The sequence below is a fragment of the Theropithecus gelada genome, chromosome 16 (assembly GCF_003255815.1).
Source record: "Theropithecus gelada isolate Dixy chromosome 16, Tgel_1.0, whole genome shotgun sequence".
NCBI lineage: Eukaryota > Metazoa > Chordata > Mammalia > Primates > Cercopithecidae > Theropithecus > Theropithecus gelada.
This window is the reverse complement of record NC_037684.1, coordinates 49,294,120-49,309,928: the sequence shown is the minus strand read 5'-3', so window position 1 is coordinate 49,309,928 and position 15,809 is coordinate 49,294,120. Positions and strand designations below refer to the sequence as shown.

General features: G+C 44.6%; 1 protein-coding gene across 5 annotated transcripts in view; it reads left to right on the top strand.

Moving 5' to 3' along the window:
• Positions 1–15,809, top strand: part of ACOX1 (acyl-CoA oxidase 1) — a 43,064-nt gene that overhangs the window by 5,912 nt on the left and 21,343 nt on the right. For 2 of the 5 annotated variants that reach the window (XM_025363237.1, XM_025363236.1), the window contains exon 3: positions 14,978–15,138. In XM_025363237.1, coding sequence (XP_025219022.1) covers positions 14,978–15,138 — 161 coding nt within the window. Of the gene's footprint in view, positions 1–2,528; positions 2,988–14,977; positions 15,139–15,809 lie in introns of those variants that run through there. The other 3 variants (XM_025363239.1, XM_025363240.1, XM_025363238.1) reach the window with 3 other exon arrangements.

The window sequence follows — 15,809 nt, the reverse complement described above, 5'->3', positions numbered from 1 at the left end:
ACTGCAAGCTCCGCCTCCCGGGTTCACGCCATTCTCCAGCCTCAGCCTCCCGAGTAGCTGGGACTACAGGCGCCCGCCACCTCGCCCGGCTAGTTTTTTGTATTTCTTAATAGAGACGGGGTTTCACCGTGTTAGCCAGGATGGTCTCGATCTCCTGACCTCGTGATCCGCCCGTCTCGGCCTCCCAAAGTGCTGGGATTACAGGCGTGAGCCACCGCGCCCGGCCAAAAAAAGTGTTCTTATTTATACAAATAGAAAGTGTATAAAAACATTTTGGTTTTAGTAACACAACAGTTAGAGAATTCTGTGTTTGCCTTTGAGAGATTAAGTTACACATTTATCTAATCAGGATTTTGGGCATGGTACATTTTATGAAATGTATAACTTATGTATTAGAGTTATACAAGTAACTCTTGTGTTGCATAAAATACAGAGGAGTAAGCTGCTGCTGTAAATTCCTTAGAAATTGACTCATCTTTTCTGTTCATACTCCTCCTTTCTCTTATTTCCCTCTAGTTTAAATTAACATAAACAATATAAAAATCATAGAATCTGAGGGTTAAAAGGCATTTTAGATGTTGGCTAGTAGTCGTCTCTTGGCTGTTCAGATGAGTATGTCTTCAGCACCCCTGAAAAGTGATGTCCTGCCCTAGGCCTATGCCTGACAACTGTTGGTGGCAGAGAAAACTTTTTTTTTTGAGACGGAGTCTTGCTCTGTCTCCCAGGCAAGAGTACAGTGGTGTGATCTTGGCTCACGGCAACCTCCGCCTCCTGGGTTCAAGTGATTCTTCTGTCTCGTCTCCTGAGTAGCTGGGATTACAGGCACCTGCCGCCTCACCCAGCTAATTTTTGTATTTTTAGTAGAAACGGGGTTTCACCATGTTGGCCAGGCTGGTCTCGAACTCCTGATCTCGTAATCCACCCACCTTGGCCTCCCAAAGTGCTGGGATTACAGGCATAAGCCACTGCGCCTGGCCGAGAAAACATTTTTTACTGATGTTAATAAGCAGCTTCTATTGACTTAAACACATGATTAGGACACAGAAGTCGTTCCCTCTGGTGGAATCTATAATAATTACATTAATTCATTTTGATTAACTAGAAATATTCGTATCTAAGAGCATCCATGATGAGTGTTTTTTGTTTCTAAGTGGATTATGATTTATGTAAGATAGAAAAGACAATGGGGCTGGGCATGTTGGCTCACACCTGTAATCCCAGCACTTTGGGTGGCTGAGGTGGGCTGGTCACTTGAGGCCAGGCCACTTTGTGACCAGCCTAGCCAACATGGCAAAATGCATTCTCTACTAAAATACAAAATTAGGCGGGCTTGGTGGCGCACGCCTATAATCCCAGCTACTTGGGAGGCTGAGGCATGAGAATCACATGAACCTAGGAGGCAGAGGTTGCCATGAGCTGAGATCACACCACTGTACTCCAGCCTGGGCAACAGAGGGAGACTGTCTCCAAAAAAAAAAAAAAAGAAACAAAGAAAAGAAATGGTGAGGATAATCGTGTAGTACTTATTTAGGAAATAGGAAAATAAGGGTATATTGTGTTTACTATTATTTCCTTTTTTTTTTTTTTTTTTTGAGATGGAGTCTCGCTCTGTTGCCCAGGCTGGAGTGCAGTGACGCGATCTTGGCTCACTGCAGGCTCCGCCTCCCGGGTTCACGCCATTCTCCCGCCTCAGCCTCCCAAGTAGCTGGGACTACAGGTGGCTGCCACCATGCCCAGCTAATGTTTTTGTATTTTTAGTAGAGATGGGATTTCACCATGTTAGCCAGGAGGGCTCGATCTCCTGACCTTGTGATCCATCCACCTCGGCCTCCCAAAGTGCTGGGATTACAGGTGTGAGCCACTGTGCCCGGCTACTATTATTTCTTCTAAGGTGGTGATTTGGTTTCAGGGTCCCCCAGCGCTGCAATGGCAGCCTATCCCTTCTCTCCTTTACTTCATGCTCTGCTCATTGCACAGATCAAGATAAACTGGTAGTAACATTGCTTTCTAATCATCTGTTGGGAAGTCGTGAAGATCGGTTAGATTAGATGTATTTTGTACTTTAAACTCTTTAGATACGCACTTTGTCAAAGTACAAAATTGATCCCCATAAAATCTATGACACGGCACAGCCAAGGCCAACTACTGTGGACTCTGTTTTATAAGAAGAGAGTTGAGGACTAAATTTCAATGTGATATAGAGTTAATCTGTAGTATGTTCATTGACCATTGGGGATAAATTTTTACATGTCCGCATTACTTATTGTAAACCCTGAAGACCTTTAGAGATGTATGATTCTGCCCTGGAATATATATTTACTTTTCTGGATATTTGCTTATATTATCTAGGTAAACATAGTTGAAATTATTTCTTCCTTGGAGCTCTTGTTAACAGCTCTATAAGTAAGTGTTCTATGGAGTTACTTTTAACCTTTAAAACAAACAAGTAAAACCTAAATAAAGCAAAAAAGAAAAAAAAACACACATTCTAAAAAATTCAACCAGTCGAACCAGTAAATAACACCAACAGCCTCCCCTTCCAAAAATTAGAGATGTTTTTATGCTAAAACTTAGGTAGAATTTGCTTCCTAGATTACATGTAAATATGAACTGAATTGTGGCCTTGAAATAGTTAGGAGAGACATCATCAGGTTCTGCTGTTGGCTTTTTAGGTAGTAAAATGGTAAATCTTATGTTTAATTTCATAAGAAGGGGGTTTACATTTTCCTGACCTTCTCCTTGAAGGCCAAAGCTGTTTGGCAAGAATGGGTTGTAGAATGCAGTTTCTAAAGGAAGGCTGAGATCCTTTTCTTTTCTCTCCTGTAGACTACATTTGGTCAATTTTGTGGAACCTGTGGGCCTCAATTACTCCATGTTTATTCCCACCTTGCTGAATCAGGGCACCACTGCTCAGAAAGAGAAATGGCTGCCTTCATCCAAAGGACTCCAGATAATTGGCACCTACGCCCAGACGGAAATGGGCCACGGTTAGTCCACACTGAGGGTCTCTGGGTAACCCACCTCAGGACATCAGTTAACAGTGATTGCCGGCATTTGGCTTTTTTCTGCTGCTATCTGTTTGGGATTTTATTTTTAAGTGGTTAAGTCAAAATTCAGCTTCTTGTTTTCTCCTAGATATTTTCCCCGGAAACTGTTCCAGGGCTCTGGCCTATAAACATCATTCACTGTTATTTCCTAAAATCTTTATTATGGAACAGTTTGAAAAGATGGGTTTTACAGTGCAGCAGGGAAGCCCATTATGTTACTCTGGGTCTAATGAGTAAAGACTTTGTTGGAAATTCTTCAGAGGGTTAGTGCCCCAGCAATATCTGGAAAGTGCCTCTCTGCTGTAATGCAGTTAAAGCTGTGGATTTTAATGGGGGCAGTAGGTGGTGGCAGCTACCTGTCTCATCTCTCATTGCCCACTAGCAGGTTATAAGGCAGTTTGGAAAAAAGTCCATGATTCTCTTCATCTGACTTCAGTCTTTTTAGATATTTTTTCCCCTATATGTCTGGGAACTCTTGTGTTGCCAATTCTTTGTTAAATTGTTCCTAAATGTCTGGCTTCCTTTAAAAAGTTTTGCTTTTGGTCTTCATGTGAAATAAGTTTGTTTTCATAGACAAGGCCATTGGCAGGTTTGAGTGTTTGGAATTTGACCTGCCCAGCCTCATGTCTAAGTATCAAAATGGGAGGAGTAAAGAAAGGGAAGGAAAAAGGGATGCAGATATCAGGGAAACATCATTTTGTGTTTGATTGCTGATTTCGATGTGCGAATTGGTTTAAGGGAAGTGTTATTTATTGTCATCTCCATGGGGACTGCAGATTTCTGGTCATGGTTTGATGTTCCAGACACCTTACTAAGCACCCAAGACTTTAACTTCAAGATGGTCAGTACTGAAATTGTAAGCCTGAAAGAAAGGTTTGTTAAGTACGATAAGATTCTTTATTATTATTTTTTTTTTGAGACGGAGTTTTGCTCTTTTTGCCCAGGCTGGAGTGCAATGGCGCGGTCTTGGCTCACTGCAACCTCTGCCTCCGGGTTCAAGCAATTCTCCTGCCCCAGCCTCCTGAGTAGCTGGAATTACAGGCGCTCACCACCACGCCAGGCTAATTTTGTATTTTTAGTAGAGACGTGGTTTCTCCATGTTGGCCAGGCTGATCTCTAACTCCTGACCTCGGGTGATCTGTCCACCTTGGCCTCCCAAAGTATTGGGATTACAGTCCTGAATCACCACGCCTGGCTGACAGATAAGATTCTTTTTTTTTTTTTTTTTTTTTGAGACAGAGTCTTGTTCGGTTGCCCAGGCTGGAGTGCAGTGGTGTCATCTCGGCTCACTGCAAGCTCCACCTCCCAGGTTCACGCCATTCTCCTACCTCGGCTCCCAAGTAGCTGGGACTACAGGCACCCACCACCACGCCTGGCTAATTTTTTGTATTTTTAGTAGAAATGGGGTTTCACTGTGTTAGCCAGGATGGTCTTGGTCTCCTGACCTCGTGATCCACCCGCCTCGGCCTCCCAAAGTGCTGGGATTACAGGCGTGAGCCACCGCGCCGCCTGGCCTGACACATAAGATTCTTTAGTCCTCCTCACTTGGAGTATCTGTGTGTTTGTGTACATGCATGTGTGGTGTGTGTATGTGTTGTAATCTTGAGGTAGCTTTGTGGTATAGAATTTATTTGACTTAACAGTCATGCTATTCGTAGGAGGCATAAGATGTGAAATAGTCTGAGGCTAATGGATCTGTTAAGTATACCTCTTGCTGGTCTAATGCTTCTGCCTCATTTATAAAGTAAATCACAAATATACATTTGCCCTAATTTTTTTCTTTTCTTTTATTTTATTTTTTGAGTCGGGGTCTCATCCTGTGCCCCAGGCTGGAGTGCCGTAGAGTGATCTTGGCTCACTGCAGTCTCCACCTCCTGGGTTCAAGTGATTCTTCTGCCTTAGCCTCCTGAGTAGCTGGGTTTATAGGCGCCCACCACCATACCCAGCTAATTTTGCAATTTTTAGTAGAGATGGGGTTTCACCATTTTGGTCAGGCTGGTCTCATACTCGTTACCTCAGGTGATCCGCCCGCCTCAGCCTCCCATAGTGCAGGGATTACAGGTGTGAGCCACTGCGCCCGGCCTGCCCTAATTTTTGAAAGGAGAGAGGAAGAAAGGAAGACTTGGACTATACTGGTTTGAGGAGAACAGAAGTTGGACAGAGATCCTATATGGCTGTGGGCAAGTTTGCATTTGTTAGAGTTTTTGTTCCCTTATTGCTTCTAGTTTTGTTTTGTTTTTTGTGTGTTTGTTTGTTTGTTTGTTTTGAGATGAAGTTTCGCTCTCGTTGCCCAGGCTGGAGTGCAATGGCGCGATCTCGGCTCACCGCAACCTCTGTCTCCCGGGTTCAAGTGATTCTCCTGCCTCACCCTCCCTAGTAGCTGGGATTACAGGCATGTGCCACCATGCCCTGCTAATTTTGTATTTTTAGTAGAGATGGGATTGCTCCATGTTGGTCAGGCTGGTCTCGAACTCCCGACCTCAGGTGATCCGCCCACCTCGGCCTCCCAAAGTGCTGGGATTACTTTAGTCCTCCTCACTGTCACTGTGCATGAGTCACTGTGCCCAGCTAGTTTTGAGTATTTTTTTGTATTGGAACCAGTGTTGTCTTAATCTCTGTGGTTTAGAGAACAGTGTCCTGAGGTTTTTTTTTTTTCTTGCTGGAATTTTGCTAATTCATATTGCTGTTCTTGGTTGACCACTCATCTTTTCCTTGGAAACAAGTCAGGTTGGTTAATTTACATCACGTGACAGTTTTACCTTCTATGGAATAGGCAAAAAGTCAACATCCAGGAGATCGGCAATAGAGCAACTTATATAGAATGAGATCTAACTATTTAAATTCTGAGACTTTGGAAAATGGATCAACAGTGATTATCTAACGCGGTCTCACAAAAGCAGCTATAACTTTGGGTTTCGAATTCTTTCACTTCTGGGTAGCTGCTGAGAAGTGAAGGGCCTCAGAAGTGTTCAGGTTCACTCCATGTTCCTTCTGAATCCTAAAATTCAGTCACCTACAGAAAGTCTCAGTCACCAACATCATCCTTCTTTCTAGAGTATGTCTTCTTTCCTCTAAAGACACGAAGAAGAGGCCGGGCACGGTGGCTCAAGCCTGTAATCCCAGCACTTTGGGAGGCCGAGACGGGCGGATCACGAGGTCAGGAGATCGAGACCATTCTGGCTAACACGGTGAAACCCCATCTCTACTAAAAAAATACAAAAAACTAGCCGGGCGTGGTGGTGGCGCCTGTAGTCCCAGCTACTTGGGAGGCTGAGGCAGGAGACTGGCGTGAACCCGGGAGGCAGAGCTTGCAGTGAGCTGAGATCCGGCCACTGCACCCCAGCCTGGGCGACAGAGTGAGACTCCGTCTCAAAAAAAAAAAAAAAAAAAAGACACGAAGAAGAAATTCGGATATACGGATATACACCTGCCCTGTGGGTCTGGGAGCCTTAATCAAAGGCAGAGGCCTGAGCCTGGGTGGGCTCCCCTGCCTGGGGTTCTGGAATTAAAGGAACAGCCTGGGGAACTGGGTCCATGTTATCATCCCCACCACATGTTTCTTTAGGCCACAAAACAGGTCATTTGTTTGCTCTTACAGATATCTAATCATTTCAAGATCTAGCCACTTGGGGAGATTCTTCTTGCTTTGTTTTCCTTGTTTGCTTGCTTACTTGCTTCCTTCCTTCCTTTGTTTTTTTTTGAAGGAGTCTCATGTTGCCCAGGCTGGAGTGATGCAATGGTGCAATCTCGGCTCGCTGCAACCTCCGCCTCCAGGGTTCAAGTGATTCTCCTGCCTCAGCCTCTCGGAGTAGCTGGGATCACAGGCATGCACCACCGTACCTGGCTAATATTTGTATTTTTAGTAGAGACGGGGTTTCACCATGTTGGCCAGGCTGGTCTTGAACTCCTGACCTCAGGTGATCTGCCTACCTCGGCCTCCCAAAGTGCTGGGATTACAAGCGTGAGCCACTGTGCCCGGCCTCTTTCTCTCTCTCTTTCTGTCTTCCTTCCTCTGTTCCTCTGTTCCTTTCGTTCCTTTCTTTCTTCCTCACCCGTGGACTCAGGTCATATTGCCTTGTTTCCTATTACCATCTATTCAGGAATATAGAGCTTGTATGATATATAGTTAGCTTTGAAGCTGATGCAGTGTTCTAGCAAATTGCCATCATTAACTCTTAAATATGAAATAAAGCACCTTTCTTTGAAACAGGAAAGGGGTAGTAAACTTGATTTGTAAGTCATCAATCTTTACCTGCACCTCCGTTGCCCTCTCTCCCCAGGCTCAATAGTCTCCTCTTTCCTCTGCCCAAGTGATTCTCTTCCCTGTTGGACTTCTCATGAGACTTGCTTCCCTGGGGATTTGGGCTAAATTTCACCAATATTAGTGATAATAATATAAACTTTATGAAAGCTGTATTCTGGCCAGGTGCGGTGGCTCACGCCTGTAATCCCAGCACTTTGGGAGGCCAAGGTGGGCGGATCACCTGAAGTCGGGAGTTCGAGACCAGTCTGACCAACATGGAGAAACCCCGTCCCTACTAAAAATACAAAATTACCCGGGTGTGGTAGTGCGTGCCTGTAATCCCAGCTACTAGGGAGGCTGAGGCAGGAGAAGCACTTGAACCCGGGAGGTGGAAGTTGTGGTGAGCCGAGATGTCGCCATTGTGCTCTAACCTGGGTAACAAGAGCGAGACTCCATCTCAATAAATAAATAAATAAATATCTTTGGGGTCATACTTCTGGAATATCTCAGAAATGAATCACTATATTGAGGGACATGAGTATTTTAGAGCTTTTGCTGCATAGTTTGAGACTTTTCCTGAAACACAGAACCAGTTGACAATATATTTAGCAAGCTCTGTACCTGTATTTCCACAGCTCCATCAACGTGGCCACTTTAATTTATTTTTGCTACTTTAATATATTTTTTTTTTCTTTTTTTTGAGCTGGAGTTTTGCTCTTTTTGCTCAGGCTGGAGTGCAATGGTATGATCTCAACTTACCACAACCTCCGCCCCCCAGGTTCAAGCGATTCTCCTTCCTTAGCCTCCTGAGTAGCTGGGATTACAGGCAAGCGCCACCACGCCTGGCTACTTTTGTATTTTTAGTAGAGATGGGGTTTCTCCATGTTGGTCAAGCTGATCTTGAACTCTTGACCTCAGGTGATCCGCCCGCCTTGGCCTCCCAAAGTGCTAGGATTACAGGCGTGAGCCACTGTGCGCGGCCTACTTTAATGTGTTTCTTTTTTTGTTGGTTTTTTTTTTTTTTTTTTTTTTGAGGCAGAGTCTTGCTCTTTCGCCCAGGTTGGGGTGCAGTGGCGCAGCTTCCGAGCTTTCTAATGTTCATTATTAACTAGTGGCTTTTTCCCATTGTTATCTTAATCCCATTATGTCCTTTCTGGTTTGTCTTAGAGTTTTATGATAGGTTAAATTTATTTCTGGAACCTTTCATATATTACATTGATAGGTTGATTTCTTTCTTTGTTTTTCCTCTAACATAAATTTTGACCACTGGTGCTTTATAAAACTTTTTTGAGACAGAGTCTCGCACTGTCGCCTGGGTTGGAGTGCAGTGGCGCGATGTTGGCTCACTGCAACCTCCGCCTCCCGGGTTCAAGCAATTTTCCTGCCTCAGCTTCCCCAGTAGCTGGAATTACAGGTGCCCATCACCACGCCCAGCTAATTTTTTTGTATTTTTAGTAGAGGCGGGGTTTCACCATGTTGGCCAGGCTGGTCTCAAACTCCTGACTTTGTGATTCGCCCGCCTCGGCCTCCTAGAATGCTGGGAATACAGGCGTGAGCCACTGTGCCCAGTCAAGACTTTTTATTTTATTTTTATTTTGTATTTTTGTATTTTTATTTTTTATTTTTTATTTTTTATTTATTTTTTTTTGTTGTTGAGACGGAGTTTGGCTCTGCCGCCCAGGCTGGAGTGCAGTGGCCGGATCTCAGCTCACTGCAAGCTCCGCCTCCCGGGTTTACGCCATTCTCCTGCCTCAGCCTCCCATATTTTTTATTTTTAAGATGGCGTCTCACTCTGTTGCCCAGGCTGGAGTGCAGTGGCGCAATCTCAGCTCACTGCAACCTCTGTCTCCTGTGTTCAAGCGATTCTCCTGCCTCAGCCCCCTGAGTAGCCAGGATTACAGGCGTGCACCACCATGCTCAGCTAATTTTTGTATTTTTAGTAGAAACGGGGTTTCACCATGTTGATCAGGCTGGTCTCGAACTCTTGACCTCGTGATCCGCCCGCCTCAGCCTCCCAAAGTGCTGGGATTACAGGCTGAGCCACCAGGCCTGACCTTTATCTTTTTTTATTATTTTTATTTTTTTTTCTTTTTCATATAAGTACCATGCTCTAACCGATTGCGCCACTGGAGCTCCAATTTTTTTCGTTTTCAAGACAGAGTCTTGCTCTATCACCCAGCCTGGAGTGCAGTGGCATGATCTCGGCTCACTGCCGAGAACTCCCGACCTCAGGTGATCCGCCTGCCTCAGCCTCCGAAAGTGCTGAGATTATAGGAGTGAGCCACCAGGTCTGGTGTATTTTTATTTTTTAAAGACAGGTTCTTGCTCTGCTGCCCAGGCTGGAGTGCAAAGGTTTGATCATAGCTCACTGCAGCCTTGATCTCCTAGACTGAAGGGATCCTCCTACCTCAGCCTCCTGAGTAGCTGAGAGTATAGGCACATGACACCGTGCCCAGTTGATTTTTTAAATTTTTAGTAGAGATAGGTTTTTGCTGTGTTGCTCAGGCTTGTAAGGTATTTAAAAATCTGATAGGATAAGCCTACCATTGTTACATTTCGAGATATGTGTATTTGGTATTTATGCTTGCTTATTCTAGATGAATTCTAACCGAATCTGTCAGGTTCTAAAAACAAATTCTACAGGAATTAAATTTTTCTTTTCTCCTTCTCTATCTGGAATTTTAAGTTGGTTTTATATTGAAGCCTTGTCTTTTCTTGGGAAGCTATTTCTTTCCTCTTATTTTTCTCTTCTTTTTTTTCCCACCCTATTAGGTATTTATCATTTTTCTGTTTTTTTTTTTTGTTTTTTGTTTTTTTGTTTTTTTGAGAGGGAGTCTCGCTCTGTCGCCCAGGTTGGAGTGCAGTGGTGCGATCTCGGCTCACTGCAAGCTCTGCCTCCTGGGTTCACTCCATTCTCCTGCCTCAGCCTCCCAGTAGCTGGGACTACAGGCGCCCACCACCACGCCCAACCGATTTTCTTGTATTTTTAGTAGAGACAGGGTTTTGCTGTGTTCGCCAGGATGGTCTTGATTTCCTGACCTCATGATCTGCCCCCCTTGGCCTCCCAAAGTGCTGGGATTACAGGTGTGAGCCACCATGCCTGAATGCTGTTAATTTTTTTTCCCTTACAGCCTGCAGCTTTTCTCAGTCCACTTATTCTGATATTTTGTTGATGTTGTTGATTTTCTGGGATGATACTCATGCTTTCTACAGAGCTGCTTTTTATTTCTTCTTTTCTCATATATGAATAGTCTGATTGGTTTTTCCTCAGCATTGATTGTCAGCCTTTCTAGCCTTGTGTCATGTGGAAAGAGGGGCTGGGGATGCCTTTTGATGTTTTGGTTTTAAAAGAGCTGACTCTAGCGCTTCACTAAGTATAATGTTGGTGCTTCGTAATTTTATGATAAATTATTTTACAATAATATCTTTATCATGCATAACCAGCTTTTAAAACAAATAGTTGGCTTAAGTCAAAAAACTCTGCAGTTCTCTTTCTCCTTGTAACATTTCTAAATTTCATCCACATCTGAATAATCCTTGTCTTAGTTGGAAGAAATATTTTTTTCCCGAAAACATTCTTTAGTGTCAGAACCATTTGTGATTGTAGTGGTTTTACCCCTGCCCTGCTGAGCGCATTTGTTGTAGCCCTTAGTGTCCATCTTCGCTCTGTGATACACTCAGATGTAAATCTTCCAGAGTCTGATGGGTGCTTGATAGTGGCCTTTCCTTCACTAGGAATTGCTCTGATTTATGGTGAAGTAAAACAACCCTCCATGAAAGCATGAAAAGTGTCTAGTCCTAGGTTTCAGTCCTAACTCAGAGTTTTCGTCTCCCAAGTTCTTTTTTTTTTTTTTTTGAGACGGAGTCTTGCTCTGTCGCCCAGGCTGGAGTGCTGTGGCCGGATCTCAGCTCACTGCAAGCTCCGCCTCCCGGGTTCCCGCCATTCTCCTGCCTCAGCCTCCCGAGTAGCTGGGACTACAGGCGCCCGCCACCTCGCCCGGCTAGTTTTTTTTTGTATTTTTTAGTAGAGACGGGGTTTCACCGTGTTAGCCAGGATGGTCTCGATCTCCTGACCTCGTGATCCGCCCGTCTCGGCCTCCCAAAGTGCTGGGATTACAGGCTTGAGCCACCGCGCCCGGCCTTTCGTCTCCCAAGTTCTAAGTGTACATTGATTTTTCTTCCTAGACAGTACTCAAAAGGCGGGGACGGTTGACATATCTGTTTGAGTGAAAGGCACTCTCATCCCATGAATGTGTTTTTCTTGGGATTTCTGCTATTTTTTTTTTTTTTTTTTGAGATGGAGTCTTGCTCTGTTCCCCAGGCTAGAATGCAGTGGTGCGATCTTGGCTCACTGCAACTTCCGCCTCCCAGGTTCAAGCAATTCTCCTACCTCACCCTCCTGAGTAGCTGGGATAACCAGCGCCTGCCACCATGCCCAACTAATTTTGTATTTTTAGTAGACATAGGGTTTCACCATGTTGCACAGGCTGGTCTCGAACTCCTGACCTCAAGTGATCTGCCCACCTTGGCCTCCCAAAGTGTGGGGATTACAGGCGTGAGTCACTGCGCCCGGCCTACAGTCACAGTCTTTAGTCCGTGCTATGCTTGTGCAATAATTTCCCCAGCTAGGAGACAGGACTAGGTGACAAGGTTCTTTTTTAAAAAAATAGGTTTTGGGGGTAGAAGTGCCATTTCCTTACATGCGTGTGTTATGTAATGGTGAAGTCTGGGATTTTGCAGTACCCATTGCCCAAATAGTGAACATAGTACCCAGCAGATAACTTTTCAGGCCTCATACCCCTCCCATCCTCCCACATTCTGAAACCTCCAGTGTCTGCTTTGTTCGTTGTTGTTTTTTGTTTTTTGAGAGAGTCTCTGTCTCCCAGGCTAGAGTGCAGTGGCACCATCGTGGCTCACCGCAACCTTTGCCTCCTGGGTTCAAGTGATTCTCCTGCCTCAGCCTGCCAAGTAGCTGGGATTACAGGTGCCCACCACCACGCCCAGCTAATTTTTGTATTTTTAGTAGAGGTGGGGTTTCACCATGTTGACCAGGCTGGTCTTGAACTCCAACCTCAGGTGATCCGCCTGCCTTGGCCTCCCAAAGTGCTGGGATTATAGGCATGAGCCACCGCGCCTGGCCCCTGTGTCTCTTATTGCATTCTGCATGTCCATGTTTACCCCTTGCTCAGGTCCCGTGGTGACGAGATTCTTGTCCTTGTTTTGCCATTATCTTTTTTTCCCTGAGGAAGGCATTTAATCCGTCTCAGCCTTAATTTCTTCTCTGTTAAATGAGGGATTCAGTCATACATACTTTGATTTTTCTTTTTCTAAAGTGTGATTGCTTAGCTGAAAGCCCAGCCAGTAGATTGGAAGAAGTCATTGATCAGCCCTTGTCTGAGCAGTGTGCCCTGGTTATTTTCCTCCCTACCTTGCAAGGAACAAACAGAAATTTAAAACTGACACGTCGTTTATGCTCATTTCAAAGACACAAAGAATGATAAGAGCAATATGGAGTTGACGGATTTGGAGCTAGAAATTAAACAGAATACCAGTAATGTGGAAAAATGCAAAGGCATATAGAATGACTTCCTATCCTTAGCAAAAATTCACACAGAATCCTGTCCCATGCACGTTTTAAGTGGAAAAAAATGACCCCAGAAAGTGGATTTAAAACTAATAAAGCTAAGATGTTTATTATCATTAGTGATAATTTCTGTATAATTGTCACAGAAAGCTTATGCATGAATCTGTAACTTGTTATTGTGGTCTTCACTAGAAATTGCATGTCTTTTTTAATTTCTGAAATAATTTATTGGGATGAAGAGCACTGTCAGTTTTTGTATTAAATTGTTTCAGTAAAGCATGGCCCAATATTTGACATGATGAGTCTGAATGAAGTGATCAGATCTATGTGAGGAATGTGGTTCTATGCTGGATGTTTTGTGGACAAAACAGAAAAAAAATCCCAGCCTAGAAGCATTTTTGAAGTTGCATTGAGGAAAAACTATAATCTGGGGGTCATATTGTCACACTGAGAGAACTACTATGTTCTTTCTCGCTTTCTCATCAGAGGACATCCTTGTACCAGTACCACTCAAATTTTCTGTTCTCCAACTCCTGGCCTCAAGTGATTCTCCTCAAGCGATTCTGCCTCAGCATCCCAAGTAGCTGCGATTACAGGCACGTGCCACCACACCCAGCAAATTCTCCATTCTATACAACTTTTTTTTTGAGACAGAGTCTTGCTCTGTTGCCCAGGCTGGAGTGCAGTGGTGTGATCTTAGCTCACTGCAACCTTCCATTCCCAGGTTCAAGCAATTCTCCTGCCTTAGCCTCCCAAGTAGCTGGGATTTCAGGTGGGCGCCACGACACCCAGCTAATTTTTTGTTTGTTTGGTTGGTTGGTTTCTTTTTTGTTGTTGTTTTTTGAGACGGATTTTCACTCTTGTTGCCTAGGCTGGAGTACAATGGCGTGATCTCGGCTCACTGCAACCACCGCCTCCCGGGTTCAAGCATTTCTCCTGCCTCAGCCTCCCAAGTAGCTTGGATTACAGGCATGTGTCACCATGCCTGGCTGATTTTGTATTTTTAGTAGCGATGGGGTCTTACCATGTTGATCAGGCTGGTCTCCCAACTCCTGACCTCAGGTGATCTGCCCACCTCAGCCTCCCAAAGTGCTGGGATTACAGGCGTGAGCCACCATGCCTGGCCCTATACAACTTTTCAAATTCTCTCTTTCTCTCTCCCTCTCTCTTTTTTTTTTTTTTTTTTTTTTTTTTTTGAGATGGAGTCTCACTCTGTCGCCCAGGCTAGAATGCAATGATGTGATCTTGGCTCACTGCAACCTCTGCCTCCTGGGTTGGAGCAGTTCTCCTGCCTCAACCTTCCAGTAGCTGGGATTACAGGTGTGCACCACCACACCTGGCTAATTTTTGTATTTTTAGTAGAGACAGGGTTTCACCATGTTGGCCAGGCTGGTCTTGAACTCCTGACCTCAGATGATCCACCCACCTTGGCCTCCCAGAGTGCTGGGATTATAGGTGTGAGCCACTGTGCCTGGCCAATTCTTTTTTTTTTTTTTTTTGAGACAGAATCTCACTCTGTCACCCAGGCTGGAATGCAGTGGGCGTGATCTCAGCTCACTGCAACCTCCGCCTCCTATGTTCAAGCGATTTTCCTGCCTCAGCCTCCCAAATAGCTGGGACTACTGGCTGGTGCCACCATGCTTAACTGATTTTTGTATTTTTAGAAGAGTCGGGGTTTTGTCATGTTGGCCAGGCTGGTCTTGAACTCCTGACTTAAGGTGATCTGACCACCTTGGCCTCCCAAAGTGCTGAGATTGCAGGTGTGAGCCACTGCACTGGCCTCTCAAATTCTCTTTATTTTCTTTGATTTAATTCCTGGGCTGGGATCCTCTGTCTTGGATGTGTGGTTTTGTACTGCACTGACTTTGGAATCAGTAGCCAATCCCTTTCCTCATACTCCTTGCTGACTCTGGAAAAATGGAAATTAACAAGAATTATAAAGTAATACAGAAAGGGACAGTGCTCCCATCTATGATTAAGTGCACGCAACTAATTCATACTTAAGGTTTTTTTTGTCTCCTTTCCTTGCTCTATTTAAATTGCTGATTCTCTCACACCTGATGATTCTTCTCTCAAATGCCCATCCTTGATATTTCCTCGAAGTTTTGTGCACCGAGGGCGGCCTGAGCCTCTGGATCTTCACTTGGGCATGTTCCTGCCCACCTTGCTTCACCAGGCAACTGCGGAGCAGCAGGAGCGCTTCTTCATGCCCGCCTGGAACTTGGAGATCATTGGCACTTATGCCCAGACAGAGATGGGTCATGGTATGGAGTATTCAGTCTACCTTCTGGGTTGGGCGGGCCCCTGTGAACTTACCATGTGTGGAGTGCCCACCATGTACCATCGATGGCGTGTCGATGTTCTGTGGTCTGTTTAAATGAGCTTTTTTTGCAGAGTTCAGGTTTTGGTATAAACACTGCTTTGGTCAGTGGGAGTTAAAGGCTATCATAGTGATAAAACGATTGTCTTTTTTTATGCCATAGTTCCCCTTCAGAGGGTCAAGAATTACAAGTCAGGTCTTATTTGCCAAGTGGCTTTCAGTGTTACTGAGGTTGTATGGAATCTGTGTGCATATACAACTCAAAACTGTTTTTTTCTTCATTACTATCTGATTACCTTTGTTACTGGTACCTTAATGAACTTGTACAAGTTCCAGAAGAAACACAAATAATAGTTTGTGTACCCTGTGCCCTTGGATTTGCTTGAGGGAAATGAGTAGCTTATAACTGAAGTGTGTGACATTTTATGCCTTGGAGTTATTTGTACTTTGAGTCAGTCAGTAGTTCTACAAGTGACTTGACTGCAGAGTAAAAAAACCAAGATAAGCCAAACTTGGCAGGCATTTGGTTTCAGACACTATCTCCACCTTTCATTGATCTTTCCATCCCCCACCTGCTTTCTTCATGCACCTGGGTGGGCTGGAGGTGGCCGCTGT